The sequence below is a fragment of the Lepidochelys kempii genome, chromosome 1 (genome assembly GCF_965140265.1).
Source record: "Lepidochelys kempii isolate rLepKem1 chromosome 1, rLepKem1.hap2, whole genome shotgun sequence".
In the NCBI taxonomy this organism is placed as follows: domain Eukaryota; kingdom Metazoa; phylum Chordata; order Testudines; family Cheloniidae; genus Lepidochelys; species Lepidochelys kempii.
The window spans coordinates 8,946,372-8,960,068 of record NC_133256.1 but is presented as its reverse complement, the minus strand read 5'-3'; the positions used below and the strand labels follow the sequence as shown (position 1 = coordinate 8,960,068).

The following is a 13,697-nucleotide window of genomic DNA, read 5'->3' as shown; positions in this document are numbered from 1 at the left end:
TGTGTGTTTTTGCAATACGAGCCCTGTTCTTGCCAGTGTCCATGAGCCAGCACGCAGACAGAGCCTGGCTTCTGCTCACAGCCTGACTTTTGGTAATTTTGCTTTATAGTAGCAGGGCTTGACCACTACCTTAGTTCAGGCCTCAGGCCTCAGAGTGGGCTTCTTATACAAGGCCTCATGTCTCAGGCTCTCTCTTTCTACCACACCCAGAACCTTAAATTGAGCCACCTATCCGCCAAACTAGACTACCAACACCTGGACCCTTTCAAGATTATAAAACAGGTAAACCCAGAGGTTACAGCTGCCCGAGTCCTTGAAGATCTACCCCATCTTTCACATCTCACTTTTAAAGCCCTGCATTGAGAATCCAAACTCAAACTGTTCCAACCTGCCAACCAAAGCCCATAACAGTCTATGGAAAGGAGGAATACTTGGTCCACTGAATCCTTGACTGTCATAAATATAAAGGGAAGGGTAAACCCCTTTAAAATCCCTCCTGGCCAGAGTAAAACTCCTCTCACCTGTAAAGGGTTAAGAAGCTAAAGGTAACCTCGCTGGCACCTGACCAAAATGACCAATGAGGAGACAAGATACTTTCAAAAGCTGGCAGGAGGGAGAGAAACAAAGGGTCTGTGTGTCTGTCTATAGTCTGTATTTGCCGGGGATAGACCAGGAATGGAGTCTTAGAACTTTTAGTTAGTAATCTAGCTAGGTACGTGTTAGATTATGATTTCTTTAAATGGCTGAGAAAAGAACTGTGTTGAATAGAATAACTATTTCTGTCTGTGTATCTTTTTTGTAACTTAAGGTTTTGCCTAGAGGGGTTCTCTATGCTTTGAATCTAATTACCCTGTAAGGTATCTACCATCCTGATTTTACAGGGAGGATTTCTTTATTTCTATTTACTTCTATTTTTATTAAAAGTCTTCTTGTAAGAAAACTGAATGCTTTTTCATTGTTCTCAGATCCAAGGGTTTGGGTCTGTGGTCACCTATGCAAATTGGTGAGGCTTTTTATCCAACATTTCCCAGGAAAGCGGGGGTGCAAGTTTTGGGAGGATTGTTCATTGTTCTTAAGATCCAAGGGTCTGGGTCTGTAGTCACCTAGGCAAATTGGTGAGGCTTTTTACCAAACCTTGTCCAGGAAGTGGGGTGCAAGGTTTTGGGAAGTATTTTGGGGGGAAAGACGCATCCAAACAGCTCTTCCCCAGTAACCAGTATTAGTTTGGTGGTGGTAGCGGCCAATCCAAGGACAAAGGGTGGAATATTTTGTACCTTGGGGAAGTTTTGACCTGAGCTGGTAAAAATAAGCTTAGGAGGTTTTTCATGCAGGTCCCCACATCTGTACCCTAGAGTTCAGCATGGGGGAGGAACCTTGACATTGACTCACAGCGATTTAGGGCAAAGTACCAGCACCTGGTGACTGGGAAGGCTGTGGTCCAGATGAGCAGTCTTGGGAACCTGTAAAGAACATGCACATCCCAGACCTGTTACAAGAGATGCTATGTCCTGAGGTTGGGGGTTCCACGACCACCACTCCCAAGAGGAGAAGGCGGGTGGTGGTGGTCGGGGACTCTCTCCTCCGGGGGACTGAGTCATCTATCTGCCGCCCTGACCGGGAAAACCGAGAAGTCTGTTGCTTGCCAGGGGCTAAGATTCGCGGTGTGACGGAGAGACTGCCGAGACTCATCAAGCCCTCGGATCGCTACCCCTTCCTGCTTCTCCATGTGGGCACCAATGATACTGCCAAGAATGACTTGAGCGGATCACTGCGGACTATGTGGCTCTAGGAAGAAGGATAAAGGAGTTGGAGGCGCAAGTGGTGTTCTCGTCCATCCTCCCCATGGAAGGAAAAGGCCTAGGTAGGGACCGTCGAATCGTGGAAGTCAACGAATGGCTACGCAGGTGGTGTCGGAGAGAAGGCTTTGGATTCTTTGACCATGGGATGGTGTTCCATGAAGGAGGAGTGCTGGGCAGAGACGGGCTCCATCTTACTAAGAGAGGGAAGAGCATCTTTGCCAGCAGGCTGGCTAACCTAGTGAGGAGGGCTTTAAACTAGGTTCACCGGGTGAAGGAGACCAAAGCCCTGAGGTAAGTGGGAAAGCGGGATACCGGGAGGAAGCACAGGCAGGAATGTCTGTGAGGGGAGGGCTCCTGCGTCATACTGGGAATGAGGGGCGATCAACAGGTTATCTCAAGTGCTTATATACAAATGCACAAAGCCTTGGAAACAAGCAGGGAGAACTGGAGGTCCTGGTGATGTCAAGGAACTATGACGTGATCGGAATAACAGAGACTTGCTGGGATAACTCCCATGACTGGAGTACTGTCATGGATGGTTATAAACTGTTCAGGAAGGACAGGCAGGGCAGAAAAGGTGGGGGAGTAGCACTGTATGTAAGGGAGCAGTATGACTGCTCAGAGCTCCGGTACGAAACTGCAGAAAAACCTGAGAGTCTCTGGATTAAGTTTAGAAGTGTGTGCAACAAGAGTGATGTAGTGGTGGGAGTCTGCTATAGACCACCGGACCAGGGGGATGAGGTAGATGAGGCTTTCTTCCGGCAGCTCACGGAAGCTATTAGATCACATGCCCTGATTCTCATGGGTGACTTTAATTTTCCTGATATCTGCTGGGAGAGCAATACAGCGGTGCATAGACAATCCAGGAAGTTTTTGGAAAGCGTAGGGGACAATTTCCTGGCGCAAGTGCTAGAGGAGCCAACTACGGGGGGAGCTTTTCTTGACCTGCTGCTCACAAACCGGGTAGAATTAGTGGGGGAAGCAAAAGTGGATGGGAATCTGGGAGGCAGTGACCATGAGTTGGTTGAGTTCAGGATCCTGATGCAGGGAAGAAAGGTAAGCAGCAGGATACGGACCCTGGACTTCAGGAAAGCAGACTTCGACTCCCTCAGGGAACGGATGGCCAGGATCCCCTGGGGGACTAACTTGAAGGGGAAAGGAGTCCAGGAGAGCTGGCTGTATTTCAAGGAATCCCTGTTGAGGTTACAGGGACAAACCATCCCAATGAGTCGAAAGAATAGTAAATATGGCAGGCGACCAGCTTGGCTTAATGGTGAAATCCTAGCGGATCTTAAACATAAAAAAGAAGCTTACAAGAAGTGGAAGGTTGGACATATGACCAGGGAAGAGTATAAAAATATTGCTCGGGCATGTAGGAATGATATCAGGAGGGCCAAATCGCACCTGGAGCTGCAGCTAGCCAGAGATGTTAAGAGTAACAAGAAGGGTTTCTTCAGGTATGTTGGCAACAAGAAGAAAGCCAAGGAAAGTGTGGGCCCCTTACTGAATGAGGGAGGCAACCTAGTGACAGAGGATGTGGAAAAAGCTAATGTACTCAATGCTTTTTTTGCCTCTGTTTTCACGAACAAGGTCAGCTCCCAGACTGCTGTGCTGGGCATCACAAAATGGGGAAGAGATGGCCAGCCCTCTGTGGAGATGGAGGTGGTTAGGGACTATTTAGAAAAGCTGGACGTGCACAAGTCCATGGGGCCGGACGAGTTGCATCCGAGAGTGCTGAAGGAATTGGCGGCTGTGATTGCAGAGCCATTGGCCATTATCTTTGAAAACTCGTGGCGAACCGGGGAAGTCCCGGATGACTGGAAAAAGGCTAATGTAGTGCCAATCTTTAAAAAAGGGAAGAAGGAGGATCCTGGGAACTACAGGCCAGTCAGCCTCACCTCAGTCCCTGGAAAAATCATGGAGCAGGTCCTCAAAGAATCAATCCTGATGCACTTGCATGAGAGGAAAGTGATCAGGAACAGCCAGCATGGATTCACCAAGGGAAGGTCATGCCTGACTAATCTAATCGCCTTTTATGATGAGATTACTGGTTCTGTGGATGAAGGGAAAGCAGTGGATGTATTGTTTCTTGACTTTAGCAAAGCTTTTGACACGGTCTCCCACAGTATTCTTGTCAGCAAGTTAAGGAAGTATGGGCTGGATGAATGCACTATAAGGTGGGTAGAAAGCTGGCTAGATTGTCGGGCTCAACGGGTAGTGATCAATGGCTCCATGTCTAGTTGGCAGCCGGTATCAAGTGGAGTGCCCCAGGGGTCGGTCCTGGGGCGGTTTTGTTCAATATCTTCATAAATGATCTGGAGGATGGTGTGTATTGCACTCTCAGCAAATTTGCGGATGATACTAAACTGGGAGGAGTGGTAGATATGCTGGAGGGGAGGGATAGGATACAGAAGGACCTAGACAAATTGGAGGATTGGGCCAAAAGAAATCTGATGAGGTTCAATAAGAATAAGTGCAGGGTCCTGCACTTAGGACGGAAGAACCCAATGCACAGCTTCAGACTAGGGACCGAATGGCTAGGCATCAGTTCTGCGGAAAAGGACCTAAGGGTGATAGTGGACGAGAAGCTGGATATGAGTCAGCAGTGTGCCCTTGTTGCCAAGAAGGCCAATGGCATTTTGGGATGTATAAGTAGGGGCATAGCGAGCAGATAGAGGGACGTGATTGTTCCCCTCTATTCGACATTGGTGAGGCCTCATCTGGAGTACTGTGTCCAGTTTTGGGCCCCACACTACAAGAAGGATGTGGATAAATTGGAGAGAGTCCAGCGAAGGGCAACAAAAATGATTAGGGGTCTGGAACACATGACTTATGAGGAGAGGCTGAGGGAGCTGGGATTGTTTAGCCTGCAGAAGAGAAGAATGAGGGGGGATTTGATAGCTGCTTTCAACTACCTGAAAGGGGGTTCCAAAGAGGATGGCTCTAGACTGTTCTCAATGGTAGCAGATGACAGAACGAGGAGTAATGGTCTGAAGTTGCAGTGGGGGAGGTTTAGATTGGATATTAGGAAAAACTTTTTCACTAAGAGGGTGGTGAAACACTGGAATGCGTTACCTAGGGAGGTGGTAGAATCTCCTTCCTTAGAGGTTTTTAAGGTCAGGCTTGACAAAGCCCTGGCTGGGATGATTTAACTGAGAATTGGTCCTGCTTCGAGCAGGGGGTTGGACTAGATGACCTTCTGGGGTCCCTTCCAACCCTGATATTCTATGATTCTAAGAGCTCCCTCAGAAGTAACCTGAGAAACTGGATTGCCCACGGCCCTCTGCTTGCTTGTTCCCAGCCCTGATCCCACCTTGTTCCAACCCTGCACCTGCCTGGGACGCAGCCCTGCTCCTGCCCTGGAACCAGCCTGGTTCCTGTCTTGGCTCTGGCCTTGTCTTTGCCTTGCCTCACTCGAGATAACCTAGCTCTGACCCTCAGCTCCAATTCTGGCCAGAAGCCTACTTCTGACTTTGGTTCTGAGTAGGCATGACCACCTATATTTGCGTCTCTGACACTCTATTGCTACTGGAGATTCCCCAGTTCGTGCATCCAATGATTGCATTAGCCCTTTTGGCCACAGTATTGCACTGGAAGCTCATATTCAGCTGATTATCCACCACACTCCCCAAATCTTTTTCAGACTCATAGAATCATAGAATATCAGGGTTGGAAGGGACCTCAGGAGGTCATCTAGTCCAACCCCCTGCTCAAAGCAGGACCAATCCCCAATTTTTGACCCAAATGGCCCCCTCAAGGATTGAACCCACAACCCTGGGTTTAGCAGGCCAATGCTCAAACCACTGAGCTATCCCTCCCCCCAAACTCACTGCTTCCCAGGGTAGAGTCCCCCATTCTTTGTTCCTAGAAGTATACATTTTACATTTAGCACATTAAAATGCATATTGTTTATTTCTTCCCAGTTTACCAAGCAATCTATACTGCTCCATATTACTGATCTGTCTTCTTCATTATGTACGACTCCTCCAATTTTTGTGTATTCTGCACTCTTTTTCGGTGGTGATTTCATGTTTTCTTCTAGTTCAACAATAAAAATGTTAAATAGTACAGGGCCAAGACCAAATCCCTGCAGGACCCCATTAGATGGTGATTCCCCGTTTACAATTACATTTTAAGATGTATTGGCTCACTTTTAATCCATTTAATGTATTTTATATTGTTCTAGTTTTTATGGCATACGGTACCATGGTGTTAAAGGGTTATGTACTCACTGAGGTTTTAGTTGTCTGGATTGGGGAAGTCAGTAATATAGGGCAAATGCAAATTGACCTTTATGGCCTCAGCTACATATGTAACACATTACACCTTGTTCAAAAATGAGATATTTCAGGCACTGATTGGCAAAGAAGTACAGTGTTTCCCAGACCCCCTTCAGCTATCAAAAGGAGTTTACCAATCTCTCCCTCTTACACCAGATCTGTTGACTTAACAGAAAAGTAGATTGCCCAGACCTATATTCTGTACATCTGATGGCCTGGGCTTTGATAGAACAATCTTGTTGTCCAGTACATGTCGTACTTAACTCTTGGAAAGAATCAATACTGGAGTGTAATAGCCTCAAATGGAAGAGATTTGTTCTCTGGCCAAACAATCATAATGTAGCCCCAACAATGTCCCCGGTTCAGCATATCTTAGAATATTTGCTACAGCTGAAACTCTCAGGTCTCTTTTTATCATCAGTTAATTTGCATCTAGCAGTTATATCAGTATACCATTCTCTCATGTATTCACACACAACACAGTTAAGAGATTCATGAAAGGGTTAAGAAAATCCTTCCACCAGTTAAAGACCCTTCTCTAGCACGGGACCTCAACATCGTCCTCACGTAGCTAATTAAACCTCCATTTGAGCCAATGGCAGAAAGCTCTTTATTTCACCTCTTGGCTAAAGCACCTTTCATTATAGCCATAACATTTGCCAGAAGAGTTAGTGAACTTCACTCCCTTGTGACTGACCCACCATTCACTGTTTTGCATAAGGACAAAGTTGTGCTACATTCCTATCCCAAATTCCTACCTGAAGTGCTTAATTGCCAGTGGTTTTATCCAGCCTACATACACATGTAGGAGAAATAAGCTTCACATTTTAGATGCAAAAGGGACTTCAGTTTAATCAGACTGTACAATTCAGAAAGTGCCGTCATCTATTCATTCCCTATACTGTTAATAAAAAGGGTCAAGTGATCACATCTCCAACACTCTCAAAATGAGTTAGGTTGTGCATTCGTGAGGCCAGCACTTTAGTATTGAACCCTGTCCCTCCGAAAATGAGGTCGCATTTCACTAGGACCAACGCAGCTTCAATGATATGCCTTACACATATTCCTTTCATAGAATCATAGAATATCAGGGTTGGAAGGGACCCCAGAAGGTCATCTAGTCCAACCCCCTGCTCGAAGCAGGACCAATTCCCAGTTAAATCATCCCAGCCAGGGCTTTGTCAAGCCTGACCTTAAAAACCTCTAAGGAAGGAGATTCTACCACCTCCCTAGGTAACGCATTCCAGTGTTTCACCACCCTCTTAGTGAAAAAGTTTTTCCTAATATCCAATCTAAACCTCCCCCACTGCAACTTGAGACCATTACTCCTCGTTCTGTCATCTGCTACCATTGAGAACAGTCTAGAGCCATCCTCTTTGGAACCCCCTTTCAGGTAGTTGAAAGCAGCTATCAAATCCCCCCTCATTCTTCTCTTCTGCAGGCTAAACAATCCCAGCTCCCTCAGCCTCTCCTCATAACTCATGTGTTCCAGACCCCTAATCAGACCCCTTTCATACAGATCTATAGGGCTTTAACCTGAAGTTCCATGCACACGTTTACAAAACACTATTCTTTGGACTTAGCACCCAAATTGGACGCACAATTTGGCAGGGCAGTACTTCAATCCCTCTTTAATTAGGACCCACCATTGTCTAACAGGAGTAATGCTTGACTATCCCGTGACTGAGAATATGTATAGAACACTCAAAGAAGAAATGGAGGTTACTCATTTATGACCAGTGTTTCTGAAGAGGGACTCTTCATATTCACACTCCTACCCCACTTTCCTCTCTTCCTCCAAGTCCTAAAGACAACCTGGGATTTGGAGGAGGCAGCAGAAAGCACTGAGGCGGATGGAGCGCCATGTCCCCTTTTACAGTCCTGCCCTCAGAATATTCAGGAACAATGAGGGCAGCGGTAGAAGAGAGTGTGAGAGTGCCCCAACAGACACTGCTATCCAAAGGTTCCACCATCACAGCTGCACCGGCCGTGCCTCCCATGCATGTGACTATGCCGAGTCCATCGCAAAGAACTCGGGTTACAGTGAGTAACCTCCATTTCTTCAAGCCCTTGAAATGATTGGAGGGGTTAGTACAATGCACCATGCACTTTATTTCTGCCTTGTCATTTACCTTGTGCTTTTCCTCTCCCCCTTTTGCAGAAGCACATCTGGCCCCACTGAGTTGTTTCAAAACAGTGAACACTAAAGGTGACCGGTGTGGCAACTGTGGTGGGGATGGTCTTGCTTACAAGAAGTGCCAACACAAGTAAGTTGTTTACATTGATCTGTATGATCTACTGGAAAATGTACTCAGGAGAAATCACTGTAAATAAAAAAATGCATTTTAAGAAGTAGTGTAGAAGAATAAGTCATAGACAAGTGAGAGGAGACTCAGCAGCATTTCACCAGAGGTACAGTTTATTTAAGCATTTCATTTTCACCCACAGTGGGTTTGAGGAGGGTGCTTTGGTTTTTGAAAGGTAGTTTACAACATGCCAGCCTGGGCAGTGGCAATGGCTGTCACAACTCTTGTGATTTCATTCTACCTCAGGAGCTGACACATGGCTGAAAAGATTAGTCAGTGGTCTTGTCAGCTCTGCTGTTTTATATGAATGGACTTGCAGGTGGCTAGAGCTTACTTGCTTGTAGATGTTGAATCTTACATATTGCTTGTTACTAGACTCCTACCCCTCAGTGGCCTCTGGGAGGATGAGGGAAACACAGGCCTTTTTGTCAGACATGATAACATTGTATAACCAGAGCCCTGCAGCCAGGGTCATAGCAACAACTATTGCAGGCAAGCAAGCCATGGTTTGAAGCCGGTAAGTGAGCAGCAAGCCTTCTTCCGTTCCTTCAGTTTTTGAAGATGGTAGCCAGGTGGTTCCTCCCCCTTGAAAGTCCTCAGGAATCATTTGGTGAATCAGAATGGGACACTCTCCTTCTGAGGTCACTGGCATTACCCAATTGGGTTTGATTAGTTCACCTCTAAGTAAGTGAAGAACTAGCCCAATCCAGTAATTTCAGAAATTACATAGATGAAAAGTGTATTTAGTCTGTTGAAGTCATGGGTCAGTTCACAGAGGTTAGATCAACCATCCTAAAATGCCACAACTCAAAAATGTATTTTTTTAAAAATGCAAGGCTGGTAAAAAGTTGTAACTGAAATAATAGGAAAGCACCAATTGTACATACACTCAGCCATGCACATAGAGCACAGTTCCTTATTCTACAAACAGATGCTGTAACTTCCCGTTTATATTTTGGTACTCAGGGGCTCAACTTTGAACAGCATTTTTTCACCCACAATCTAGATGAAAAGTTAGATTTTAACTTTGAGACATTAAAAAGTATTTTCCTCCTAAAAATAATCATAATTTGGGGATTCAGTTTGTATATGCAGGCCTATTTGCCTCATATTTCTCATCCTCTGTAAATGGAGGCTGGATAGTTGATCTTGCCGACTTGTCCTGCCTCCCAGTATGTGGTAATAACTTTCTTGTTAACTAAGCCAAGCTTTGATTTTGCCATGGGTCAGTTTGGGTTTGCCTTTGGTTCATTTTGATGATTATTTCCCTAAGTCTTTTCCTTCCTGTAGAATTAATTAATGCAGAGTTCTGCCCAGAGAAGTGTCCATTTTACTTTGCCTTTCTCATTCAAAGGATCACTGGATGGAGATGTGGCTCTCATCCTGCAGTATGTCCTGCCTTCTCAATTTTTAGTTGAAAGTAATACACAACCTATTTCACCTGCAGACTGGGTGGAATTTCCCTGCAGCACTGAGGCTCCCTGACTGCAGTGTATCCACCTTTCTTCTAAACAGCCAGGAAGTTAGTGTCACAGTTACAGAGCTCGCTGCACCTTTGACTCCTCTACTCTCTCTGAACATACTCCCCTCTTGACTTCCCCTGTCCTGGGGTAGCATCCCATGATTATCCCACCCTTCCGACTGGTCTCAGGCTACAGCCCTGTGTGTAACAACCAGGATTTGTCAGCAGGCCTGACTGAATTTGGCCCAGCAAAACTTCCCTTGAGTTGTGACTAATGTTTTATACAATAACCAGACAACCTTCTTAAAACAAAGCATTGTTGATTCTTAAAAGCAGGAACACAGCACAGCATAAGAGAAAAAAGATTTGAAAACAATAAAAGGTCTATATATATATACCTGTTTCAGAGTAACAGCCGTGTTAGTCTGTATTCGTAAAAAGAAAAGGAGTACTTGTGGCACCTTAGAGACTAACCAATTTATTTGAGCATGAGCTTTCGTGAGCTACAGCTCACTTCATCGGATGCATCCGATGAAGTGAGCTGTAGCTCACGAAAGCTCATGCTCAAATAAATTGATTAGTCTCTAAGGTGCCATATATACCTGTGTTATCTAAAGCTTGTCATACCTCTGAAAGCTTAGGAAGACCCAGTTGCTTTAGACCTATCCCGCAGGGCCTGTCTCTGAGTGAGTCTGCTCCTCTGAATACTTCTCTGACAACTCCCCTACTCCCTTTTAGAGAGTGACTTTTTAACTGTTTGTTGTCGTTTTGATCTGTTAACTCCAAATCTTGGCAAAATAAATCTTGTAATTTATCTGGTGCCTGGGAGCAGCATCTTCACAGCTTAATAGCACAGGCATTGTTTCTTCACTTCCTGCCCTTTTTACCAGGAGGTGGGTGTTTTACCTTCTAACAGCCCGCTATTCACCTAAACCCCCATATGCATACAGTAAAGATTTCAATATAGTCATACAGCAAACATTCCCCATGACCTGGTTAAATACAATAAATTAATATAGATCAGTTTTCCTAAATTATTACATATCGGCCCCACGTGTACCACAGTTAGAGCTTCCTGCTCCATTGCTCTTGATGTGGAGGAGGATATTTAAGCTGATGACCCTGGGTGGGAGGCTGACAGGGAATCTATCCTCAGAGATGTAGTTTTTGAAAGGGAGCAGACTAACTGTGTTCATTAGGTGGTGGGTTGTATGACTCTGCAGAGCTGAAGCAGGAGAGACCCTTTTTAGATTAGCCAAATGCTCAAAGGTTCTCTCATTTCATAACTGTCTTGGAAATCCTCTTATTCCTTTCGCCCTCATTTTCTCCTCCTTCTCCTATCTTTCTTTAGCCCACCTCCATATCTCCTTGATCTCTCCTCAGCCTTCCCCTCCCAAAATCTCCATGCTTTCTCTCCTTGGCCTCTGTCCTGCTCCCCTTACCTTTTCACCCCCTTCCCCATCCAGGAAAAAAATGTCTTTCATCAGCTCTCTCCTATGCATGGAAGGGAGACCATCTGAGCTCTGACCTGAAACAGGACAACCACAATAGACCCTGTCAGAACTCTGATGACAATAACAAGAAAACTACTATTTCTACAAGTGCTTGTCCATATGAGTCAACAGTGTAACACTGTTGCAAAAAAAGCAAATATCATTCTGGGGTGTATTAGCCAGAGTGTTGTAAGCAAGACACGAGAAGTTATTCTTCTGCTCCACTCCAAGCTGATTAGGCTTCAACTGGAGTCTTGGGTCCAGTTCTGGGAGCCACATTTTAGGAAAGATGTGAACAAAACATGACCTATGAGGAAAAAGTGAAAAAATTGGGTTTGTTTAGTCTGGAAAAGAGAAGACTGAGAGGGGACATGATAACAGTTTTCAAGTACGTAAAAGGTTGTTACAAGGAGGAGGGAGAAAAATTGGTCTTCTTAACCACTGAGGATAGAACAAGAAGCAATGGGCTTAAATTGCAGCAAGGGATGTTTAGGTTGGACATTAGGAAAAACTTCCTAACTGTCAAGGTGGTTAAGCACTGGAATAAATTGCCTAGGGAGGTTGCGGAATCTCCATCATTGGAGGTTTTGAAGAACAGGTTATATATGTTCCACTCTTGGTGTGCACGTGTCCCATGTGCTCAAGATCAGGATCTCTCGGCCAGCAATGTACTGGCTGCTTTTGTTAGACTGCTCTTGGCAACCGGCTTTAGATCCAGGTATGTGTAAAGTCCTCAAAATCCACCTCAGGTGCGTCCCTGTGAATTCAGGATCTGTTCGCTCCTGGGCCCTGTCTTTCAAGGCTTCAGCTTCAGATGTGCTAGGACCAGCAGAACTAAGTCTTTAGAGGAAAAGGAGCATCACTCCTCAGGTAAAGAGGGAGATCACCTACATAAACCTATATTAAGAAGAGGTCCAAGTCACCCCATAGCTCCTGTTCCAATGAGATTCCACTGTCTTAAAGTACTGCAGTACCTCTGAAGGAGCATGGTACCAGAATCCCGGTACTGCAATGACATACTAAATAAATGGCTACTTCAGCACCGAGCACTCCAACGATGGCTGTCATGGTAGAGCATCGTTGGTAATGACCACTTTGATAGAGCTTATATTGATACTGATTTTTTTCGGTACTTACCATATCGGCACCATCAAGTGTGATTTTTTTTTGCAACGCCATTCTGGTTGGTACCAAGAAAGTAGGTGGTACCAGGGGATTTATGAGTGTCAGAGAAGCCTGAATCTCCTTTACTGCCTGCAAGAAATAACATTCCTTCGACAGTACCAATGCCCACTGTCACACTGGCACTGGGTGTCTCCTCAGAACAAGCTCCCTAGACTTATCTTTCAGCCTAGTACGTCAGCTTTGGCAGCCCCTCCCCTAGACTTGGAATGTTTATTCTCTTTGTCTTCTGAGTCACAACATAATAGACAGGGGATCCATTCATTATTCCCCTAAGGCCTCTTCATGTGAATTAACTAGGTTGGAAATTGAGGGATTCATTTAGATCTTGTTCTTTTAGGGAATATGAGGGTAGACATATGCCCTGGTATCCTGTCCCATGACCCCCGGGCCCCTCCCCCTACAACATCCCAACACACCCTTATTGGAACACCTGGGGTCCTTATCATTTGAGACATCACACCTTTAAATCACCTCCGAGGATTAAGTCCTCCTTTGCTACTGTGATAAATGAAGGGGCGTAGCTGCCTTTTATGGACACCCAGCCAGCCAGTTAGCTATAAAGTCCCTCTTGATGGCTGTTATCTGCTTGCTTTACCTGTGAAGGGTTAAAAAGTCTCCCTGGCTGGGTAAAAGAAAAGGAGTGGGCACCTGACCAAAAGAGCCAATGGGAGGGCTAGAACTTTTTAAAATTGGGAGAAAAAACTTCCCTTTGTCCCTCCCCTCCCTTCCGCTCCCCCCTCCCCCCCCCCCCCCCCCCCAGAGAGAGGGGACAGAGCAGGAGAGGGCTTGGAGCTATGCTGTAAAAAGCTTTAAAATCAAGTATGAAAAAGCATCAGATCATACCTCAACTTACTTATCTGAAACCCCAAATATGTAAGTAATTAGGGAATGTCTAGGAAGACGCGATTAGGGTTTTTTCTTTTATTTCTTATTGGCTTGTGGACGCCTCTGTGCTAACCCCAGATGCTTTTGTTTTGCTTGTAACCTTTAAGCTGAACCTCAAGAGAGCTATCTTGATGCTTGATTTTTGTAATTGTTTCTTTTAAGATCTAGCAAAAAGCCTAAGTTCCAAATGTATTTCCTTTCTTTTTGGGTTTAATAAAATTTACCTTTTTTAAGAACAGAATTGGATTTTTGTGTCCCTAAAAGGTTTGTGCATATGTTGTTTAATT

The 13,697-nt window shown here is 45.2% G+C and overlaps 1 protein-coding gene across 1 annotated transcript in view; it reads left to right on the top strand.

Moving 5' to 3' along the window:
* The window catches only part of LOC140907619 (disintegrin and metalloproteinase domain-containing protein 9-like), a 136,056-nt gene that overhangs the window by 80,449 nt on the left and 41,910 nt on the right, over window positions 1-13,697 (top strand). Inside the window, exon 11 of the mRNA XM_073333955.1 lies at window positions 8,241-8,346. Within this exon, the coding sequence (XP_073190056.1) occupies window positions 8,241-8,346 (106 nt within the window). The remainder of the gene's footprint in view (window positions 1-8,240; window positions 8,347-13,697) is intronic.